This window comes from Pleurodeles waltl, chromosome 3_1 (assembly GCF_031143425.1).
Source record: "Pleurodeles waltl isolate 20211129_DDA chromosome 3_1, aPleWal1.hap1.20221129, whole genome shotgun sequence".
Classification (NCBI taxonomy): Eukaryota; Metazoa; Chordata; class Amphibia; order Caudata; family Salamandridae; genus Pleurodeles; species Pleurodeles waltl.
This window is the reverse complement of record NC_090440.1, coordinates 301,887,276-301,909,026: the sequence shown is the minus strand read 5'-3', so window position 1 is coordinate 301,909,026 and position 21,751 is coordinate 301,887,276. Positions and strand designations below refer to the sequence as shown.

At 42.7% G+C, this 21,751-nt stretch overlaps 1 protein-coding gene across 1 annotated transcript in view; it reads left to right on the top strand.

Moving 5' to 3' along the window:
* UNC13C (unc-13 homolog C) overlaps positions 1-21,751 on the top strand; it is a 1,168,779-nt gene that overhangs the window by 373,019 nt on the left and 774,009 nt on the right. Inside the window, exon 5 of the mRNA XM_069222447.1 lies at positions 16,418-16,496. Within this exon, the coding sequence (XP_069078548.1) occupies positions 16,418-16,496 (79 nt within the window). The remainder of the gene's footprint in view (positions 1-16,417; positions 16,497-21,751) is intronic.

Sequence of the window (21,751 nt, the reverse complement as noted above, 5' to 3'; positions counted from 1 at the left end):
CACAGAGTCCCTGCCCTTCCTGACCTGGCTCCAGACACACAATAGGGGATTATACAGCTCTTTGTGTGGGCTCAGGACACAGCAAATTCAAGTGTTAGTGTCAGCTCTTTCCATCCATCCTGTTCAGGATGGCCAATCAATATGCAGATGCCCACCCAGTCACACCAAAGCTCCCTCTGTGTGTAGCTGCCTGGAGGGAATGCACATGAGCCCAGCTGTCACCCACCCAGACATGTATTCAGAGACAGACAGAAGGCACTAGATGATTTGAAGTAAAAAAAATGCCAACTTTCATATTCAGAATTACAATGTAAAATATGGCATCACCATAAGGTGTGATTTTAAATTATGATTCCAGAGACACCAAACTTGGGGGTCCCATCTCTTCTCAATTGGAAATTACACATATAAAATACAATAAGGCAATCCCAATGCTAACTTATGGAGAGATCGGCTTTGCAGTAGTGAAAAACAAATTTAAGACTTTTTCAGTACCTGCTCATGTAAAACATAAAATTACATGTCCAACTTTCTAAATACACTGCACCCTGTCCTTGGGACTTTCCAGGGCCTACCTTGAAGGTTAACTTGCCAGATCGACATGCACACAGACTCTGCAGTGGCAGGCCTGTGCCATGTTTGAATGGCTTCTGCAGTGGGTGACACAATCAGTGCTGCAAGCCCACTAGTATCATGCCCTGGGCATAGGTAGTGCACATTACTAGCGATTCATAAGTAGGCTAAATATGCCAATTGTGGTTAAGCCAATGTTATCATGTTTTAGGGAAAGACCATATGCACTTTAGCACTGGTCAGCAGTAGTGAAGTGTCCAGAGTCCCAAAGACAGCAAAAACGAGGTCAGCAAAATAGAAGGTCAGGGCGCAAAATGCTAGGGGACACTACACCAAGGATGCCTGGTTTTACATTCACAATCAAATGTTGCAGCCTAATGCTGACTAATGAAACTGGAGAACAAGAGGAATAAAACTCTGATAAAAGAATCCCAGTAGTGCCATCTTAGCTACATTTCCAGACAGCCTTTACGTAGAACATTGGTTTATTTGTTGAGGGGGTGAAACCAGTGCTTAATTTGAGCAGGTGGTTTCCAGTACTCAGCACCAGCACTCAACTTTCCTCACCAGCGCTTATAACAGTCCATCACATGGTGGCACTTTTATCTATTTTGAAATGGGCACATTAAAAGTTGTTTAATAATGTAATACACTATAAAAAAACACAAATATCTGCTACCCAAGCCATTCTTATAGCTTTGGGTGGCATGATCTGAATTCTGAATTGTCTGAATTGTCACTTGTAGGAGTGTGAGGTTAATAGTTTTTATTGGTATTGCCCTTGACAGCACTGGCAAGGGCAATGGGCGGTTCAAGCTGCAGTTTCCTCCTGAAAGGGGCCCTAGCACTTATTTTCTTACAAATTAAACACTGGCTGAAACCCTACTCAAGCAACAACCACAATTCAGAGTCGGGATAAAGCCACAAGCAATCCCTGTACTAACCTGTGCTTGACACAAAACTGATGGGCTCACCATAGAGCCAACTTGCAAAGAATATATCCAGCATTTCAAGCAGTAATGAAGTGAAAACACAGCACAAGAAAAATTCCAAATCAGGTTACAAATATTTTAACTAATAAACAGTCACCAAAACAACAACAATCAAATCAGTAGAACCAGAGATATGCAAGTTCAAAGCTTTAAGGTAGGTTCAGCACTTAAAAGTGCCACTGACTGTTATCTAGCCGTGTGTGACTGGATGAAATTCACAACTTCAGACCAACCGGAATAGAGTACAGGCTGGATACAGGGACCAGGTTAGTCCAGCTGAAAGACTTACATTCTAAAGTCCAACATAAAGTGTTACGTTCACAGTGGGGGTTATGTCAGGAGCCATGGACAGTAAGGGCTGGAGATTTACATTGGCGGTTACCCAAACTTTTGATGCTGCAGTGCGAAATGCAGATCTTCAGTTGCCAGTTGGAGTTGGCAATTGCTGTACTGCAAAGAATTGGGTTTACTGGAGCTTTACTTTGGAGGCTGGCACAGGTGGCAAGATCTAGGCATGAATGGGCCTATTCACAGTCACAAAGAGTACAAAACTTCAGAATGTATCCTTTTCTTGAAGTAGGAGCTGATGGAACACCAAGGTCCTGAGGGGCACTGCTTAGGGATCAGGAGCTCACTTCAGCAGACCTCAGGAAGGTCCATTTCCATTTGGAGGTCCAGGCAACAGGGCAGCTGGGTAGATGCAGGAAGGCCTCTAGAGGTTGTTATGTCAATACAGCTCAGAACAGGAGGTCAATCAGCTGACCCTTGAAGTTACTTCAGCGTGGAATGTAGGGTGCAGGTCCAATCTTCCATCTCAGCAAGCAGGGCAGCAGACTAGCAGGATAGCAGAGTAGCAGCAGTCCTCCCAGCAGCAGAGCAGCCCAGCAGTCCTCCCTTTGCAGTAGCCAAAGGTCTAGAGATGTACTGAAACATTGGGTCGAAGGATCCAATATTTATACCAGCTTCGAAGTAGAAGAAGGTTCTCGAAGTGTCCACCCGCAGAGATGTTTAGAATTTCCTGCCCTGACCCCAGCTTGTCTGGGGACACAAAAGACTAGTATGAAACCCTTTGTTAGTGTACTGAGGCAGAGCCTTCGTGCTGTGCAAGTGTGTTAGTTGGCAGCTGCTCTCCTCATCTCAGATGTTCCATTCTGTCAACACTTAACACTTTCTCACTGTCTTTGCATCTTTTTCCCACTGTCTGCACGTAATACACAGAGACCAATTGAAAGTTATCACTTATTAAATGAAATAAGGTAACACAGGGATATCCTATGGGAGAGGAAGGCCTTGCACTAGTGAAAAATTAATTTAATAAAGTGGCATGTAGGATGTGCTTAAGGGGGGCAATGTGGAGTCTAGGAGGCCATGGAGCAAGGTGTTGCCACTGTCCAAATGCAAGAGTAGGAGGGCTCTAACAGCAGTTTGAAGTCGTTTGCTGTATGAAACAGTGTCACTTTCATTAGAAAAGAGATTTGGAACCAGACTGTCTGTTTTCTCTTAATGTGTTCCTTGAGGGTGATGTTAGTGGCCAGGGTGAATGCAGGTGGCTTAATATTTGGTGAGAGTTGGGTCTCAAAGTCAACAAAGTTCACATAATTGAGTCAGGTTTACACTATTTCTTGATTGTCGTTCTAAGAAATAAGCATGATTTCTCTGTTGGTGGGGTGGAGCTTGAGGTAGGAACTGAACAAGCTGGCATTGTTTGATGTGTTTATTGTTGGGGAGCAGAGGAGACTTCAAAGTGGAGTTGTACATTGTTAGTGTATTGGTAAACTTTCATGGTATTAACTGTGAGGTTTGGAAACAAATGAACCCAACCTCATAATACCTAAGTGGTATTTTAGTAGGTTATGGAGATCAGTTTATGTCTTTTCCTGAGTTCCCTTTGCTTCCCTAAGTTTCAGGTAGAAAATATCCAGACATACTGCCACCTTAATTGGTAGTAGGACAAACATTGCCTGAATGTGCCCACTTTCCCCCACTGACTGCTGAAAGTGATGGATTTAAAGTTGAGCTGTTAGGCATGGAGGGACAGATTAAGGTGGCTACAATCAGGTCATCACTTACTCAGTTGCAGTCCCCACATCATCTCTCTGCATGATTATATAATGTGGAATGGGGATTTACCTCACCTACCAGGCAGAAATGGCTATCAAGGAGGGAGCTCCACTTTGTGATCACAGGTGCTTGCAATAGGATGCCCGCTGGTTTCCCCTATTAATCCAGGCCTGATTACACACCTTCATCTTCACTACTGGGTGCTAGTGATTGGTTTGGTATCAATATGTATAAATCAGGCAAAGTCACATCTTCTCAAAAGGAAGCCATAAGATAACAACCTTAGTAGTAGCTGCCATCAAGGTATTGGACTATGGTTCAAATCTTACTCAGTCATTTCCACATTTGATGATAGTGTTTGATTGAATGTTTTTCTTCAAGGTCTAGGTCAGAAAAACACCTATTGCTACATCAGAAAATTATAGTTTATTCAGTGACTCTGATGCAACATATCCAATGTTATTAATATGATAAGATACTTGATTAGCTGATTGTTATGTTTATATTTAATTAAACATTGCCACCTGTCCTAGGAATAATGATAGTGAAGTGTATAAGTATTTGGTATTTCAGAGTGTATGTTGATTAAAGAAAGACACTAGCATGATCATTATAGGTGGGTGGTAACAAAGCATCCATCAAAAAGTGAATGCCCCATCTGTTACAGCAGCCAATAAAAATAAGTGGATGAATCATCTGCTCACCCTGCAGTTTCTTCACCTCTTTTAGAGGTATGGTGATCCTGTGTATTATATTAATGGCAGAGCCAAAGGGGCACCACTTTCAGAAATCAATTTGCAGCAGGTGGACTGCCAAAGCACAGGCAGGCAATCTGGGATAAAAATAACAGTTTTGCAGATGGACTGGGAGTAGAGTCTCAACAATTCTAGGAATGTATTGTTTTGTTTTTGGTATTGCAGAGTGCATGTTAATCAAAGAAAGAAACCAGCATGATCCCCATTTTCAGTGAGTTGTCTTTGAATAACAAAAAGTGCAGTTCAGTCCATCATGTTGCCATGGTTTGATAGACCCATTGACATTGTGCATGCTAGCAGTGTTCATCCCATTTAGTACAATATCCTTCAGCTAAACGTCTAGCGCAGCAGTGGAACATTTTATTTTTTTAGGCGGGCTTTGGATGGCAGAGGGGGCACTTTCGTAACTTGAAATGTTTATCCTCCCCATTGCCAACCATTAAATGATCCCTGACGTCAACCTCGAGCCAAACAGAATGTGAGAATTTCATCTTTCTAAAACTTTTAAAGTTATATTTCCAATCACATTCTCTTAAGGTTGATGTGAGAAAGTCATCCATTTGGCCCTGATAAACCCCAGATTTTTGACTGATCCTGGTAGTTACTGACTTTGACTGTGCCCTTGACTCTGCCAAACAAGCCCAGGGCCAGTGCTCTGTTTAAAAGGTCTATGCAAAATTAGGCATAATTATAATTGGCTTTGACAACCTACTTGTAAGTCCCTAGTATATGGTAGGTCATGTAGGTTTAGGGACCCCAGGAAAGTTAGGGCCCCCATGGGCACACTGCTGTGGTCTCTGGTGTCATTTTAAAGGCAGACCTTTGTTGCTGGTTGCTTTTAAAATAAAATAAATGCCAAATTCGACTTTGGAATTAAAAGTACTTCCAAAGTTTTATACTACCATATTTTTACATATGTCACCCTCTAAAGTTTGCCTTAGGTGCCCTAAAGGTTGGGTACAGTGTGAAAATAAACAGTGACATTATAAAAGATGTTTTATAAGCCATGGTGAGGGGAAAAAGTGGAAATTTCTTTTTATCCTATTGTGGTGCATTAGCACCACATGCTAACATTGGAAGGCTTTATTTGAAAATAATAAAGTCTTATTTTTGACAGGAACGAGCTAAATATGTCATGTAAAATATCAAGTTAATAGTTAGAATAAATCTAGCAACTTGCCAATGTTAGATATAATATGTATATTACAGGAAAATCATTTTAGAACTATTTCTAAAAGTTACTTAAATCAGATCTATAGTACCCGTTCCTGATTGGTCAGCCTCTGACAGGCTGAGCCAAACCACCTTATTGAGGTGTAAGTTGGCCTCGGCTAAAACAAAGTAAGCATCTGGTGGGTGGAGATCTGCAACAGCACATGGCAGAGCAGGAAGAGGGTAGGGTGGCCAAACTAGTCTTCAAAGGAGGGAAAGGCACTTGAGAAAGATTCCGACCTCCCCCAGTCAGATGGGAGCCCCTGTAATTGAATTACCCGAGGGGCCGAAAGGGGTATGATAGGGAAACGTAGTCACACCAGTGGGTAGACTAATCTCCCAGGAGTGATTTTCTCTATTTTGGATTTTTGTGAACTAGTGCTTTATGGGACTGATTTTTGCCACACTTCTGAGGAAGGGGTCACCCTAGAGGGTGACACAATTGGTCAGTGGTGCCCCCCTGCTTGCCAACCCAGGAGCATGGATAAATATGGAAGAGCTGCCCAGCAACAAAGATCTCTGCTGGAAGAAAATCATAAGAAGAAAAACTGCCTTGCTGAACCCCTGGTCTGCACCTCAAGGACTGCACCTACAAGGACTGCACCAGCTGCACACTTTGGGATACTAATGATCCAGGAGATGACTCTCTGTAAACAACAGGTAAAAAGGAGCTACCAAGAGTCCCCTGTTTCAAGTCCTGCAAGAAGAGTCCAGCTGACCAGTTTCCAGTGGCATTTTGAGGACTCTGACCACGTGCATTCTGGGAATTGTAGTCCCAGCTCCCAAGGAGCAACTCAGAGCTTCTGCAACCTTGGTCACAGTTTTTGGACCCTGAAAGACTTCCAAAAGTACTGCTGGAAGGAGATAAAGAAGTCTGGAGAAGTCTGCAGCAACTTTGAGAAAAAGTTCCATAAGGTGACAGCCCCATCCAGGAGAGTCAAGCCGGCGATTTTGAACCACAACCCGGCCTGAATTTCAGATTCGTCCCACTGAAGCTCTGGAGCTTTTCCCCTTTGACAAGACTTCTATGAGTTGACCAGGACCTCACGCTAAGCCAAGCCAATGATGTTGCATCTTAAGCCTGCCTGGATAGGAGCCTTGCTTGACGATAAGAGAAAAAGCTCCAGAAAAGAGACTACTGGCCTGATTTAGAACTCAGCCAACAGTTTACTCTGTCACTACAGTGACGGATATCCCATCCACCAAAATCTAAATCCCATTAGATATATTGGGATTTGGATTTTAGAGGACAAGATATTCATCTACGTTGTGGTGGAGTAACCCATCCGCCAAGTTCTAAATCAGGCCCTAAGTCTGAAGGTAAATTTTGAACGAGGACTCACACTCAGATTCTTCGACTATCGTGGTTGGCCTCAAACTTTACTTTGTCATGGTCAAGTGTGACCAGATTCTGCGGTTGGCGCTTTTTTTCTTTTAGGCACTAAAAAGCAAATTTTTACATTCAATCTTTAGAAATTCTTATCTCTGGTTCCTTACATTGGATCTTTTTCATTTTGGTGCCATTTTTGAGGTAAAATAATTTCTGTTTTTGTAAACTGGTTTTGGATTTTTATTGTGTGTTGTGTTTTAGTTGTTTACTGTTTTGGTGGTGTTAAATGCTCTACACACCTTCTCCTAAGTTAAGCCTAACTGCTCGTGGGCCAAGCTACCAAGAGTTGAGAAAGGATTAATTTATAGAGCTGATTTATTCGGTCTCTAAATCTTTTAAATAACAACTGTCTCTAGATCTGCAAAATTGGGTTGCTGGTTGAGTGAGTTGTAACCCTGCTCAACCAACAGACACAGTCCTCCTCAAGGTGGACCACGAAGAGTCACTCAGTTAACCTGTGCATAACCCTCTGCTAGCTTGGCACAAAAACAGTCAGGCTTAACTTGGAGACAATATGTAAAGTATTATTGCAGAACACAAACAAAATAAAGGGAAATCACAACACAATAAATATTGTACACCAATTTAGAAAAATAAAGTAAATAAAAAAAATTATGAAACACCAAAATTTCCAAAATCCAATCAGTAGAACATGAACATACATAATTTCAAAGATTTTAGATAAATATAGTGCCTTTAATTGTAAAGTTTCACTCACGGTTATCTTTTCGTGCAAGACCGGGGGCAAGTCACAAGTGCAGGCCATCTAAGATGGAGAGCAGACCAGATACCGGGAGCTGGCTATTCTCACTTAAAACCTTGCCTTCTCAAAGCCGGGCGGGAAGAGTCTAGTTTGCGGTGAAGGAAACCACGAGGAGAGCGTTGCAGAAGGTCAATGCTGTAACACAAAGATCCTGTTGGGAATCACAGATGGACATTGCTGGAGCTTTGCTGGTGGTCACCGCGTGCTGCAGACTGTAATTTCTATAGTGCGAAGTGCAGATCTTGCATTGCTGGATATTAATGATGGTTGCTGTAGCGCAGAGTTGGGTCCACCGGTACTTTGCACTGGCCTTTTCAGCGGCGACAAGATCTTGGTGCAAACTGGCCTGTTTGTGGTTGCAAAGAGCACAAAACTTCAGGATTTCTTCTTTATGTTCAGAGGAGTGCACTCTAATGCTAGCCAAGGGCCCAAGACCTTGAGGGCCATCTCCTGGGGATCAGGGGATCACTCTTGCAGGCAGGTCCAGTAGCAGGTCTAGGCAGGTCCAATTACAGCAGGTCAGCTGAGCAGTTGAAGGGAGGCCTCTGTAACTTATGACCCTGTAACTCTTAGCAGATGATCAACTGACTCTTTGAGACACTTCAGGTAGCCTGGGATGAAACAAGCAGATCCAGTCTTCCTTCTAAGCAGGGCAGGCCTCAGGGCAGTCCTCTGGCAGCAAGGCAGTCCTCAGTCCTCTGTAGTATCCCCAGGTACAGGAGTCTACTGAGGATCCTATTTTATAATTGGTGCCAGCTTTGAAATGGAATAAAGTTCTGGTGTTTTCTCCCACAGATAGTTCTGGAATTTCCTTCCCCGTGGCCTAGTCCCAGGTGAGGTGACAGAAGGCTATTTGTGCCAACATTTATGTTGGCATCAACAAATTCACCTAACTATATCACTACTTTAACCATTTGTTTTTGATGCTTGTGCTCTCTCCCTAAAACGATCTACCTATCTATCTATCTATCTATCTAGTTAAATATCTTCACTGAATAAAAGGTTACAGAGACGTTATAGCTAGGTTCAGATTTTAAGGCACACAAACCCATAGAAATTCAGCAGTTATAGTTATCTCAAGTAACTATAACTTGTGCCCTTAGGTAACTATAACTTGGGCGCCCACCATGCACAGTTTTTCCATCAATAATTTATTTTGAAATATAGTAGTGATATTATCAAATCCGTCATAGAAGATGTCACGAGTGATATAATATGTGGGGTTATTAGCAGTGCTCGGCTAGGGTGCGAGTTACAGTTACCTTACGGCACAAGTTGCAGTTACTTGAGAAAACTATAACTGCTGAATTTCTATGTTTTTGTGTGGGTAAAGTGTGTGAATAGGTGTGTTACTGTGTAGGTGTGTGAGTGGTTTTATGGGTCTGTGAACAGGTTTGTGAGTGGCTGTATGGGTGTGTGAGTGTTTGTATGGGTGTGTAGGTGGGAGTGTGACTGTGTGAGTGAGTGTGTGAGTAGGTATGTGGGTCTGTGAGTGGGTGTGTGTATTTTTTTATTGGGGGCTGGACCCATGGATCCACTTGAATCCACCTTAACCTGTGAGGATCTGGGTGCATCCGCAGATCCTTGTGCACTCAAAATAATATGTTATTTTTGACATTTTCTTGCCCAGCCTTCTTCATCGAACCCTCCATAAGTCCTACAGGGTCAGGGTACCTCTACCCTGAACCTTTCTATCAGTTTTAAATTTTGTTTTCCCCCACTGTAATCAAGTCTCGATGAACAAATTGGCGGCCGCAACTATCCTCTCAGGTTGCGACTAGCCAGTCACGGCATTGCTGTTGCAGCGTGGATCGGCGGAGGATTTGCGACGCATCTCTAGATATAGATAAATATTTTCAGTTTAGTTTTCAAAACTGCTAAACAAATTTATACCAAATTACAAAAAGCACTTTTTCTGGACTAAGATCTAGCTTTCTGCCAAATTTGATGTAATATCTGTTCAGCGGTTCGGGAAACTGCATGGAGAAAACACATTTTGCACCCCCCCTTTTTCTCAGCTTTGCTTGAAGGATCACTTCAAAACTTTACAGACAGCAGCTGAAGTGACTGCCAAACTACTTTAGAAAATGTTGTAAAGATTCCTCGAGTGGTGCCAAAGTTATTAGCAAAACAAAAATCGGTTTTCCAATGGAAACTATAGGGGTCATTATGACCCCGGTGGTCATCGACAATGTGGCTGTAAGTACGGCTGGCGGTACTTACTGCCATATTATGACATTGGCGGGTTGGCTGAAGCCAACCCGCCAATGTACTACTCTGACCGCCACAGCCATAACAGCTGCCATTGTTCCGCCTGCGGGATTATAACTCCGCCTACCGCCATGGTTTTTGTGGTGTTCATAACGCCACGAAAACCATGGCGGTAGGCCATATCAGTGACAGGGAATTCCTTCCCTTTCACTGATAGGGGTCTCCCCCCCTTCCTCTCCAGTCACCCCCAGTTCCCCCTACATTCATGCCCCCCCTTCACACACACATGCATGCACACAGCCATTCCCACATGCTTACAGGCATGCATACATCCATTCACACACACATCAGCACACACTTCAAAACATACACGCATTCACATTTCACAACATACACACACTCACACGTCTGTACATGCACGCACGCATTCAATACTCAACACACACCCGCATTCACACACACACACATACATACACACACACCTACACACACACACAACACCCCTCCACCTCCTCCCCTGATGGAGACCCGACTTACCTGGATCCAGGGGGTCCTCTGGCAGGGATTGGGATGCGCGCTGCTACCGCCAGCAGCACCCGCCAGCAAAACACCGGCAGGTTGTATTATTTGTCATAATACGGCTGGTGGCTGTCTACTGGCGTGGGGCTGCTGGTGATAGCAGCACCACCTTACCGCCATCCGGTGGCATGGCCACAGCCGGATTTTCACCCTTCTTGTAGCGGAAATCCGCCTGTGGTCATAATATGGTGGACAGCTGGTAGCCACGGCGACGGTCTTTTGGCGGCCGACATCGCAGCATTAGGCTTTTTTTGTTTTTTACCGACAAAGTTAAAATTAGGGCCAATGCCTTACCTATACCTACTGGCGATCGCCAGTAGTTTATTTGTGCGTATATATATATATATATATATATATATATAGTTTTACAATATATGTTGCAGTGGCCCTGCAATATATTTCTGTAACAAAATTAGCAGTTTTTAAATTATTTCAACATTGATAATACATTATGGCGTTTGGCACTGAATAACAAATTTAACGCGGGCCGTGAAAGGAATGTGATTTTCAATCAGTGTTTCTTTTACACTCGGCAAGGTTTAAAAATATACGTGATAGAAGGTAGACGTGCTGCAATTATACAGAAGTGTTATGTGCTTTTGCTGGTCTCACGTGTGCAGATTTCTGCTGATGTGATTTTAAGTATACACATTATGCATGAATCTTTCTGTAGATTAATATAGTTCACTCCTGATATTGTTCCCAAATGTACTGCTACTGTTTTTAATTGTCGAACCCCATGCAGACAGTCTGAGGTTTTACAAATACTGTAGGCGCCCTAACTACACTTACAAACACAGTTCATGAAAAAATAAGTTAACAATAAAAGGTCCAAAAAAAACACCAGCATATTTGGAGTCAAGATCGAAGAAATGAATCTCCTAATATCACCAGTCCATAAAAAGGTTCTTAGAAAAATGTGACAAGACTCTCAGGTTTTTACGTCGATTACTCCACAGATCTGATCTAAAACAATACTGATCAATTTTCTCCCCAGAGGTCTTATTATTATTAACAAGTTAAGAACACAAGTGATTCTGAAGCATTGGGCCACTTGTTCTCTAACCGGTGTAAGAATATAATTTTTCGGCTAAGGTAGGATGTAGCCTCAGGTCAATGTCCATATCGTTCACTTTTAAGATGCAATTGCAAGTCGACTGTCAGTCATTTACAATTATTACCCTACACAAATGGTAGAGTTTCAAGCCTGCAGTAATTCATGTTGTTCAATTTTACAGAGCTTATAGCCTCACCATCAATTATTGGGTAACCATAATTGTAATGGCATAGAATACTGAAATAATGAAGAAATAATGGTTAGGGCTAAAACATTATTCTGAGTATATATGCGATAGATAACTTGGACTAATTAAACTCTCGGTAATCAGTCGACCTCATGTATTGTACACTCTATTGCACCTGGAAACTATCCCTCCAGGTAATTCAGCTTACAAACCTTTCTCTCCTATCATCTAAGCTCTCATTACAAGTGAGTCTCTATGAATGAGGAAATACTAATTTCCCTGGGGTGAAATATTTAGTGGGTGCACTTTGAAATGAGGCATAATATGTGGAATTTGTATCTAAATTACAAAATTTTACATTTTCTGTCTTGTTTTCGGCCTTTTTATGCCATGTGAATTTTAGCAGGTTTGACCTGCCGAAATCTAGGGAAAGCAGAGGGGATGATTAACACACAACTGGCAGTTCTGATCATTGTGCAGACTCCTGTATGGTATTTTATCACCAGCTTGAAATCAAGGTGTAGGCCCTTAACAAATATTTGCATGAAAGAGAAGTAGCTTTGTTAGGGACCACATGTTCATAAAAAATAACCTAAGCCCTAACAAGATAAACATTACACTGCCATTTACAGAGTAATATTATAATAAATAATATTTCCAATGTGTCATATAATGGATGCATGCATCAATCAATTTGCACGTAACTTGCATTCTTTCAAGTAACTTTGCAAAAAGATCAAGGTGGTCATTACAACCCTGGCAGACGGTGTTAAAGCGGCGGTAAAACCGCCAACAGGCTGGCGGTCTTTTTTTCCGTATTATGACCATGGCGCTTACTGCCATGGTTATCCGCCGGTTCACCGTTCCGCCCGCCGGACTGGAGACCTGGGTCTCCAGCCCGGCGTCCGTCACTATCCCGCCGGCGGTATTTGGACCCGGCTTACCGCCGTGGTTTTCCAGCGGTCTGAGCCGCCATGAAAACCATGGCGGTAAGCACTATCAGTGCCAGGGAATTCCTTCCCTGGCACTGATAGGGGTCTCCCCCACCCCCCACCCCCACCCGACTCCCTCCCCTACACCCCCCACCACCCCTGCCACCCCCCAAAGGTGGCAGGGCCTCCCTCCCCACCCCGACCCCCAACATCACTGCACCCATACCCACACGACACGCATGCAGGCACCACCTACATACTTACATACTTACACGCACACACGCCGACATACATGCCTACATCCACAGTCATACACGCACACCCACATTCACACATACACGCATACATCCATACAGACATACCCGCAGGCATACACGCACTCACACACCCCCTCTACATACACAGACGCACACCCCCATGCACCCACACAACACACAACACCCCCCACCTCCTTCCCCTCACGGACGATCGTCTTACCTGGTCCGACGATCCTCCGGGTGGGGACGGGAGCCATGGGGGCAGCTCCGCCGACACCACACCGCCAACAGAACACCGCCACAGTGACTCACAGGTTGTGATTCGCTGGGCGGTGTTCTGTTGGCGTGGCGGTGGAGGTGGAGCAACCTCCACTTCCCCGCCTCCCGCCAGTATGGCTGTTGGCGGCTCTCCATCGGAACAAGGACAGAGAGCAGACAACGGTCATAATACGCCGAGCGGAAGACCGCCACCACTGGCGGTCTTCAGCACAGCGGTACCTCGGCGGTCTTGCAAAAAGACCGCTGAGGTCGTAATGACCCCCCAAGTCTTGAATGTGGTCAGAACCGCGGTCAGTTTAGTATCTAGAGGCTATTCCCCAGAAAGTAAATTAGAAGAAAGAAAGTCAGGTTGAAAAGGGCATGAGGAGGAGCAGGGGACAAAAAAGATGCTGGCCACTAGAGTTGTAGAAGCTGATCACACCTTCACATCTGGATTATGGCCTGCTCCTACGATCATCTTAATGGAGAGCTTCTCTACCCTGAAATGAGAAAGTTTGTAGTGAGAGCAGCAGATAAGAGTTGGAAGGAGGGAGCAAGCTGAGCACTGCATTACACTCACTGGCTAACAACGTGCATCAATGACTTTCCCCAAGGAAAAATACCCTTTTTGTCCATTTTGAAATATTTTTCCTTGCTCTTATGCTATTTTTGTTTTATGCTTCCTATGCTTCCCATCCTGGCCACATCTAATTCTTACCATACAATTACACCAAAGCCCTTTAGGACCCTACCTCTTGCTGGCCTAGCTGTCATGAGCAGTCATTTGGAAACTACAGTGGGCCACCAGCTAACCCTGGTGTCCCACCCAAATAACCAAATTTAGGGGAATATTTACAAGCCCCTGGTGCCCTTTATTACCGCTGCAGCGTAATTTTTTTCGCGCTATGGTGACGCTAAACAGGTCCTCGCCCTGCACCATATTTACAAAGTGACGCAATGCTGGCGTTACCCCACTTTGTAAAATCTTGTGCCACATTATATCTACGTCAGGTATATTGAATGCAAGGGGGCGTTCCACCACAGGGAGGCCTGAAAAAAATGGTGCAGTGAAATTTACATGACTCTAGTTCAATTTTTAAATGCCTGCCCTGGGCAGGCACTAAAGTTACGCTAGGATATTTCCTATGTTGCCTTCCTGAGCTATTCTGGACTAGCGACTAAATATATGGCTCTAGTCCAGCAAAGTGCCACAATAGTATCAAAAACTTTTATGCTATTGTGCTAAATTGTGCTATGGTGTGCTGTATTGTACATACAGCACTGCCATGGTGTTGTCAGGGGGGCGCAGGGTGATTGAAGGAAACTGGCATATCAGAGCCGATGCGCCAGTTCCTTTGAAATATGCCCCTTATTCTTTTTTTCTGTTACTGTTATTATACAACTTCCAAAATAAGCAATCTGGACCACATTCCTCATTTAAGCTTTAAATGCATGCTAGTTGTAGACAGCTGACCTGAATTGTTGACCCTATTTCCGTGTTTAATTTGTAAATGAATGACTGCAGAGTATCAATGTTTTGCTCAGATGCCCACCTCTGCTAGTATCAAAGAGCGGGGTGCAGAATACTGCGGCGGTGTAGTCTTGATTTCACCTCATGGCTTTTGAATCCACCACTAGACACTCACTACCCCTTTACTTCACTATTGAGGGTTCTTTTTCATCCCGGCTTTCTCCCTTGGTCACTGTTTTTCCTTCTTTCTCTTGCTTCTTCCCCCTTTGTGTTTTTCCCTCCTGTACTCTGAATAACAGTCTGGTGGGGAAGAATAAGTGCTGAATCCCAAACATGAGCACAGGAGGGTCCCACCTCTAACCACCAGCTCAAATTAAGCACTGCCCTAGTTAGTAATTCAAGTTGATTGAAAAGCTGTTTGTATACAAGCTGTGTAAGAACATTTATTGATCAGGGCAAACTAGCAAATTCACATTCGACTTGATAGCATCAACAAATGACATGTTGCCTTCAATCCTAAATGGCACCCATGCTAGGTTGTTGATCACTGCAACTAAATCACTGTAGTAGCCACTGATGGCAAGCAAAACGTAGATGTCATCACCATCCCCCACAACTGATCAGACAAATGAAAGAAAGGCTGCCCAGGAGGTTTGAAAATGCAAGTTTTACTTTTCAACTGATTATAGTTATTCAGACAACTCAAATAAATATTGAATCCATGAGCAATTTACATCCAGCAAGATTTCAACATTAACTGCTAAACCTTCCTTGATGCCTGCATATGCGCTAAACTAGACATAAAATAGGTTGATCTGCGTTCTCAATAGAACAACATTGTAAGAAATGAAGCCATTCTTGATACTCAACTCAGCATGATTGAGGTTCCTGGATCCACTATGAAAAAACAGTTCTTACTACTAAACTACGTTTAGTTGCCTGGGCAAATGTTCAGTATTTCAATATATTATGAATGTATGCAGCTCAGATTCAATTCCATTCAAAATATTTACCAAGGCTTTTTATCCTGAATAGATTTTAACTTTTATTACTGATGTTTCCATTTTGCTTTTACTTTTGGTAGGACATTGACTATTTTGTTTTCATTTTGAACATACTGCTCTGTCTCATGTTATTCTGTGCCGATACATTTGGTAGAAGCAACTTGTGGAAAGTATGAGGCCTGGGTTTGTGGATGAAACTTTTGGATAGTATGAGGCTTGGGTTTGTGGATGGTTTCCAAGCATTCCATTGCACAGTTCTCAACTACTTGCGTGTTGAGTTAATTTATTTGGACATCAATCACCTTTTGTTAGGATATTAGTTTTTGCTGCTATTGATAATACTTCCTTGAGTATGAACAAAAACACAAACACCGACAGATACAATTCAATAGTAAATGCCCAGGGAAACATACGACTGTTGTCTTCCTATGGAGACATTTTGACATCTAATTTTAGTCTATATTTTGGCACAACTGGTGCTTAATGTTTCCCATAATTCTGTCAAAAAATAATTCTCTCCTTATGTCTACTTTCTGTCTTCACTACTCTTATGTATCTACCTAGCGCTTAATCACATATTATTTTGAAAAAATGTCCATGTTAATGAGAGGGTTTGTTTTATGTATTGTATATTAAACTGTAAGTGAAAGCTTTAACATGAACACAAATTACCATTTTATCAACTAACCAAAATGTACTTGCTTTATTATTTTAGTCCTGGAACCGGACTTTATGGGATAGACAGTATGCCTGATTTACGTCGAAAGAAAACGTTTCCTATTGTAAGAGATGTGGTAAGTTAGTCATCATTTTTTTTAAATGGATATTATCTGTATTTGCACCATTAAAAATCCTATGTGATTTATTTCCAAAATACACACATCTCTGCTATTTCACAGGGACACACTCAAATCCCTTCCTCTATACATTAATCCTCAATTCCATCTGCACTTCATTCAGAATGTAATTGGCCTTCTCTACTTTGAGGTCTCATTATATTGTGTAATTCCAGGCCCAGCAGATGATGGGAAGAGGAGCCATTAGTCTCCACACCTGTGCTTGTTGAGACCCGATTCTCTGGTTTCCAAATACATTGACAACTTTTACAGCAAACCTGTCCTTTTTATTAATAAATAAGCTAGCTGACATAACTAATACCACCATTAGATGGCACTAGATATTATTTTTCCTACAAACCATTTAGAAACGAATCCTTGTTTTCTAAAGTGTCATTCTTCAATGTGTTGACCCAGGCCACACAACAACTTATAACATGCCTATGCTCTGAACATTCCAAACAGCATGTGTGTCATATATTAATCGTGGTTACCATACCCAGACCGAGATTCGCTTGCTCCACTGAGCACTCATTCTTGTAAAGTTGATGACACAAAAAAATTAAATTGTTGAGGAAATAGCGCACAGGATAATAGACACTTTCCAAACAAAACAGTTGATTTAAGCACAGAACATTTGAAAAGACCAAAAGAGGTACGTGAGTAGCTGAGTAAATAGCGCATATGCAGCAGGGTCGACCGCAGGAGGGCCATCCAGGGGATGATTACTGCTAATGACAAGTGCCAGTTACTCCAAATCTCCACACGGAGTGATGGGCAGAGCTCAACTTGTCATTAATCACAAAATGTGTATGCTGCTTCCAGTGGCGGCTGGCAAAAATCTGGGATGGGGGAATAAAAAAGTGTTTTATAAAAACTTACCTCTTCCCGTCGCCGCCACCTTCTGCAACCTAGCTCCTATACTCTTCTTCTGGTATCCCAGCATTCACTTGGACACCAGCACAGGCTCCCCGGTAATCCTGGCACTGCTTTCATGCTAAACCTAGTTTCTTCAGCCCAGCCAGGTTGGAGAAACCTAAGTGTGCATGTGTGTTTTGTCCAGCTGAAGACAGCTGGCCAAACACACATGCCTCTACAGCCGGCCAAACACACATGCACACTTAGGTGCACTCTCTCCTCCTCCCCCCTCCCACCTCCTGTGGCCCAGCCTTCCCCACCCCTCCCTTCACATGCTGCTGGCTGAGCCAGCAGTTGAAAAATAAAACGATAAAGAAATACTGTTTTATTTTTCAGCTCCTGGCTTAGCCAGGGGGACGATGCTCCTTTGCCATTGCGAAGGAGCGCCCTGTCTGCTTGTGGAGCATTCAAGCATATCAGTGGTGGTGCAAGGTTATCTTCACTGTATTGAACCAATGAGTTGGTATATTGCCACAAAATTGTCCTTCTCTTTTGCAGCCATCTCTTTCATAGTTCCAGTTTTCTTATGCTATGTTTTAGTATATTGGGGCAATTCTGGTCACACAAAAAAGGATACCTGTGACAGTGAAATCCATGATACTTAAATTCCCTATGCAAATGTGTAGCCCTGAGCCTCCAAGCTAGGTCTGCTCTGAACCAGAACATAGGCAACCCAAGATAGGATTTGCCCTGATTGTGGCTCTCTAGTGGGATGTAAATTACTTCCAGGGCACAGAAGCAAAGGACCCACGCCTGAGCATACCCTTGGCCACTTAGGACATTACAACAAAAGGTGACTGGAGAATGCTTGCAATAAGTCAAACTGCTGGTAATTGTTTGATATAGCATTCCAACCCATTGTTATTTTGCCCACCATGCCACCTCAGATTACACCAGGCCATGTGTAAATCAATCAGTCTTCATCCTGGTCCAGAGGGAACAGCCTAACTTAGGATTTGCCCTGATTGTGGCTCTCTAGTGGGATGTAAATTACTTCCAGGGCACAGAAGCAAAGGACCCACGCCTGAGCATACCCTTGGCCACTTAGGGCAATACAACAAAAGGTGACTGGAGAATGCTTGCAATAATTCAAACCGCTGGTAAATGTTTGATATAGCATTCCAACCCATTGTTATTTTGCCCACCATGCCACCTCAGATTACACCCGGCCATGTGTAAATCAATCAGTCTTCATCCTGGTCCAGAGGGAACAGCCTAACTCGAACTGCCAAGCCTGATCCAAAGGGACAATACTATAGGAGTGACAGTTCCCCGCAAGGAAAGACCTATCGGATATAGTTTGTCTGGGGTCGAGCATGAAAGGAACAAACAAGGTAAGGGGCATGGAGGTTGCTGACGGGTTCCAAAGACTGCTCTTCAGGACCATACCCTTTCCAATCAATAAGATAAAACAAATGGCCATGAACATGTTTAGATACAAGGATTCTCTGTACCTCAGATTCAGGGTGACCGTCCAGGGTTATAGATGGTGGAGGAGGAGCAGGACAGGTTTGGGCTTGATAGGGTTTCAGGAGGGATACATGAATACAGGATGAATGGGAAAATCTTCTGGTAGTTGGAGCCTTACTGCTACTGGGTTAATAATATTCTAGATGGGGAGGGAACCCACATTTCTAAGTTGCAGTTTATGGGGACCCAGTAATTGCAGGTTTTTAGTGGACAGCCAACCCTGATCTTCTTTCTTGTAAGATGGTTGTTGGTGGTGGTGTTTGTTAGCATTCTTCTTCATATTGGATTTGCCCTGCTGTAAGTGTGTTAACAGCTCCTGTTGTGAGTTAGATAAATGTTGTACAAACTCTTGTGTGGTGGGTACATTCTCGGAAGGTAAGACAACATTCTCAACAACAATCATTTATGGGTGCCTATTACCCAATAGAAAGGGGAAACCCCAGTGGCAGAATGCTGGGAATTGTTGTAGGCAACTTCAGCAAATGGTAATAATGATTCCCAACCTCTAGGCATTGATGTTAACAAACAACGCATTGTCTGTTTCAACACCTGATTCAGTTGTTTTGCCTGTCTATCAGGTTGTGGGTGATAAGCAGACAACAGTTGAGTGTCAATGTGCCTATACTGTGCTAAAACATGGAAATAAATTTCAGGGTCCTATCAGAAATAATGACCAAAGGCAGACCATGCAGCTGCATTATTTGCTGAACAAATAACGTAGAGAGAGTTTTGGCAGTGGGTATTTGTCTGAGAGGCACAAAATGTGCCATCTTAGAAAAAAGGTCAACTACTACCCAAATAATACTACAGTCATTGGAGTCGGGTAAATTTATGAGAAAGTCCATACTGATAGTATGACAAGGATGTGGGGGTACAGGCAGCATTTGGAAGAAAGCCCCAAGGGAGGAATGAGATGCCTTGTTCTGTAAACAAATGACGCAAGTCTGGACATAATCATTCACCTCCTTAGATAATGTTGGTCACCAAAACCATTGCTGACAATTAACTAAAGTCTTGTGAATTCTAGGGTTTCCAGCTACTGGGTGTCATGTCACCAAGTCAAGGCTTCTTATCCTAATTCCTTTGTGGAGCTATATAAGGTGATTCCATGGTAAGGAAGATTGTTATTGATATGGTTATCCTTGCCAGTTAACCAAGAGGCTAAATTGTCCTGGCTGATGGTCAGGAATGGTTCTTGTTCGCAAAAACCTATGATGTAGTCAGAAGCTATGAAGTTTTGAGGTGTCTGTTTCTGAGGGTTTTGTTCTGAGTCACTCCACCTAGATAATATGTCAGTCTTAGTCTGTTATGAGCCTGGATGATAGGTGATGATGAAATTATATTCCTGAAAAACAATAACCATTGTAATTGTCTTGGAGTCAATGCCTTTAAATACCATAGGAATTGAAGATTCTTATGATCAGTATATATAGTGATGGTGTGTTTAGTCCCTAGAAAATATTTCTGCTACTCCTGAAAGCCTAATCTTGTGGTCAAAAATTCTTGTTCAACTACTGTGTAGTTCTGTTCTGCTGGCAACATTTTGGAAAAGAAGGCAACTGGGTGCATGTGTCCTATCACATTGTGAAACAATACCTCCTACTGCTACCTGTGAGGTGTCGGCCTCTAAGAAGTAAGGCAGTGTGGGGTCAGGATGGCTGAGTACCAGGCCATGTATAGTAAATGCATCATTGGCTTCCTGAGACAACAGAAAAGGCAACTTTTTAAGTGTGTCTTGTAAAAAGGTTACAATATCAGAACAATGGGTGATAAATCATCTATAAAAGTTTAAAAAGCTCATTAAACTTTGCATTGCTTTAACAGTGGTTGGTGCAATATTGCCTGAAACCTTTTCTTATCCATAGTAATCCTTTCAGGGATAAGATGTATCCCAGAAATTCAACAGACTGAGTATAGAAAGTACATTGTTCCAGTGTAGCAAAAAGAGCATGAGCTCTGGGTCTTTGTTGGAGTTGCCTAACATGTTTTACTGGTTCTGTTATGTTTTGTGAGAAAATTAATATGTCCTCAATGTATGCTACCACACCAAAGTCCAGTAGATCTCGTAGAACCTAATTTATCAAATACTGAAAAACAGCAGGGGCATTACACAACCACCCCAAAACCCATATCTACCCTAAAACCTAAAAATGTCCTTCCCACCCCAAAACCTATACCTACCCTAAAACCTGAAAATACTCTTACCACCCCAAACCCATACCCACCATAAAACCTAAAAAAATGCCCTTACCACCCCAAACCAAACCTAAACCCTAAAGATACCCTTACCACCCCAAAACCCATACCCACCCTACAACCTAAAAGTGCCCTTTCCACCCCAAAACCCATACCCACCCAAAATCCTAAAAACGCCTTTACCACCCAACACCCATACCCACCCTAAAACCTAAAAATGCCCTCACTGCCCCAAAACCCATACCCACCATAAAACCTAAAACCCCTATAAATATAAATATGTACTTATGCGCAAAACCTTTACCAAGTATACACCTTTAGCATGCATGGCTTTACAAAATAAAAACAAAATACCTTGAAAACCTTCACCACGCACATACCTTTAACATTCATGCCTTTAGAACAAAATTCGTTGTAAAGGCATGTGTGGTAAAGGTATATTCATAGTAAAGCATACATTGTAAAGGCACATTCATGGTAATGACATCGTTGTAAATGCATTTCATAGTAAGTGCATAGTTGTAAACGAAGTTTCCCCTTTTAAAGAGTTGCAAAGAGTCTTAATCCAAAGAAATAAATGGTTGTCTCTTTTTAACACACAGTACCTGGAATGCATAAAAAACAAAGAG